Source organism: Phytophthora infestans, genomic scaffold (assembly GCF_000142945.1).
Source record: "Phytophthora infestans T30-4 supercont1.219 genomic scaffold, whole genome shotgun sequence".
Classification (NCBI taxonomy): Eukaryota; Oomycota; class Peronosporomycetes; order Peronosporales; family Peronosporaceae; genus Phytophthora; species Phytophthora infestans.
The window spans coordinates 14,060-16,816 of record NW_003303540.1 but is presented as its reverse complement, the minus strand read 5'-3'; the positions used below and the strand labels follow the sequence as shown (position 1 = coordinate 16,816).

Below are 2,757 nucleotides of genomic sequence, written 5' to 3'. Positions count from 1 at the left end.
ACCAGTTTCTTCTGCCCGCGATGCAGCGATGCCTTTGGAGGGCGCGTACCTCTCTGCCGTCACGTGCGGCGCGTGGAGAGCGGGAATACGCTGACTTGCTCGCAGATTTGGCACGAGACGTGGGGTGACGGCAAGAGCGTTCCCCTAGCCTAAAGAAGAAGATTAGATTCCGTAAGCGTAAGAGAGAGAGTGACGAGGAAGCGTAGGAAAGATAGTAGGAAGGGTAAGTCCAAATATTTGGTAATGCGCAGCGCGCGTAGAGAAAATATTTGCCCAGTTCCTAACTAACGGATTAGCGACGAGGAACAGGGCAAACTCTTCTCTGCGCGCCCGCCGCGCATTTTGGCACCACGAACGGATGGCTGTCGTCAAGGCGTTGGGCTGCTCGATCGGCTTCATGAGCCTAAACGAAAACTCGGGTATTGGTAGAATGCAGGTATTGACTGTGCTCTAACCGAAAATGAACCAATAGAAAATCGCAATTTGCGCAGCTGTTGGGTACATTGTGGACGCTATGTCCATGTTTCTGTGAAAAATTCGCCTAGCTCTTGGCCATGGAGAGCGAAGGGGGTTGCAGCAGGATAATTATAGGAGGTTTCTGAAGTATACTTTTATCGAGTATAATTCCTTATTCTGTAGGATACAGAATAAAAGCTCGGGCTAGAAGGGTTAAGGTGCCCCTGTCCAGATACCGGCTTCATGTCGTCTTCAACAGCTGTATGACTGCTCGTCTCGCTCAGCTTCTCAGCCTCGTCTCGCGCAGCTTTCTCAGCCTCGTCTTGCGCAGTTGGCACAAAGCGTAGAATGGAAGCTTCAAAACCTTGTAGTTTAGAACAGTAACAATTCGTATTTTCAGGCAACGTAACAAGCAATATATTCGAATAGCTGAATTAGCGTACTTGTCTCTTGTTGTTCACCATCACACTTGCTTTTGACGTCGGCAATCTCTCCCTCGTTGGCTTCCTTGGCATTGTCAGTATTGTCTTTGAGCCTGTCGGTGTCGGTGTTGGCGCTGACGACTGTGTGGCGTCCTTGGTCGGGGATCCAAATAGTACTGGGAATCGCTTTGAGATTATCGTTCCGTCCGTCGTCAGGATCGCGCTCCGGGTCATAATCCTCATCATTGTCATCGTCCACAGCAAAGCCTTGGGCAGCAAACACATAGTCGATGGGTTTACCCGAGCGACCTGTGGGCGTTTCGGTGCGCGCGTATATCGGGTTCGTGTTGAACAGGTCGTCACGGGTCATGCCGGGCTTGCGCGGGACACCGGCCGGGATGACAACAACATCGGCACCTTCAAGGGCTTCGCCAGCCTGCTCCATGCCCACGTGGCCCGTCACCTTAGCGTGCGTGTTGATGTGGCTTTAAAAGCTATCGTCGTTTCTATCGCTAAAGTGGTTGGCCTGCAGCTTGAAGCATCAGCCCTACCTCACCTTTCAGCGGTACCGCTATCGCCAGGGACAGGCCACACTGCCCGTAGGCCGTAGGCGACTGTAGACAGCTTGTGTACTACCGGTCAATCTGGGAAAATGAGCTTCCAGGCCAAAAAAATAGTTCTTCTTGTTTCTTGAACACAACGTCCTCCATGAAGTCGCGGCACTTTATTTGCTCAGCTTTCGGTGCTTTCGCATGTGCGACGGCACGCATACCAATGTGCTTCGTTCTTTGGGCAGTGGACAGGGTAGCCTATTAGAAAAGGCTGACATCGTATTTTCAATCCTCGAAGAAGATTTTAACACAACACAATGCGTTCCCAGGCGCATGCGTCGAAATTATTTTAATTAAAAAAATGAAAATAATGAAACAGCTATGAGAGATAAATATCTCTACAATTACAAGGAGTGTGTTACACAAGAAATCCTCAGATGGACTATATATCCAGTAGATATGTACGCTCCAGCAGTGTTTGACTTAGTAACACTAGACAACAAACGAGGTATTTTATTTGTTTTGCCTAGCATTTAGATGACTGTAGTACACGTACTACACTCGCGTAGGGTGGCATTTGGCGCTTCAATCAGACAATATTCGATTCAGTGATTCAAAACAGGGAAATGATTCGTTTTTAAGCGTGCAATTTCATCTTTAAATAAAAATTACCTGGAACCTTCTCCGTAGCCGCACTTGCAGGTGAGCTCGATTTCGTCGGACCAGCAACTTGCCTCGCCAGCTGTAGAGCAAAGTGTAGCTTAGTAGCGTGGGGCATATAAATGATCAATAGATCGTTAAGTACCTGTTGTAGCTTTGGTTATTGCACTAGCGCGTGCGTTCGTGTCGAATGGTCCAGAGGATGCATTTTGCGCTTAATTCCACGCAGAAGCAAAAGAAAGAAAGAAAGCGGATAAGCAGACACGATACACTACGCCACATGGCAACAGCTTACCCGACGTGTTTTGCCGGGGTGCGCTTGCACGCTTGGTTGCCATTAATCCAGGAGAAGTTTTCGTAGCTCCATCAGCAGCTAAAAGTGCCATCAGCGTTGTGTTAGTAAATCGATGTAGAAACTTTAGTACAAACGCGGCCTACCAGGTGCGTCGATTCAGCGAGATCGGGGGTGGTGGCTTCGATGGCCACCCCTTTTTCTTCGTCAGTTTCTTCCCCACATTGGAACTCGTCGCTGAGATCGAGGGGGAGCCGTTTGTATGCGATCACTTATTCGCTGCTGGCGTACTTGCTCAAGCTTGCCCTCTCGTCATCCAGGATTCTCGTATACGAGAGGACAGAAGTGGGGAAAGTTAAACAGCTGTAGTGGGGGA

At 49.1% G+C, this 2,757-nt stretch overlaps 1 protein-coding gene across 1 annotated transcript; it reads right to left on the bottom strand.

Moving 5' to 3' along the window:
- Positions 1–59: 59 nt before the first annotated feature.
- Positions 60–2,207, bottom strand: PITG_21153 (uncharacterized protein; the record flags this gene model as incomplete). The annotated part of the gene is made up of 5 exons (XM_002895239.1): positions 60–149; positions 693–811; positions 900–1,363; positions 1,435–1,492; positions 2,102–2,207. 5 exons carry the CDS (start codon positions 2,205–2,207, stop codon positions 60–62), a joined length of 837 nt encoding a protein of 278 aa, XP_002895285.1.
- Positions 2,208–2,757: the final 550 nt, after the last annotated feature.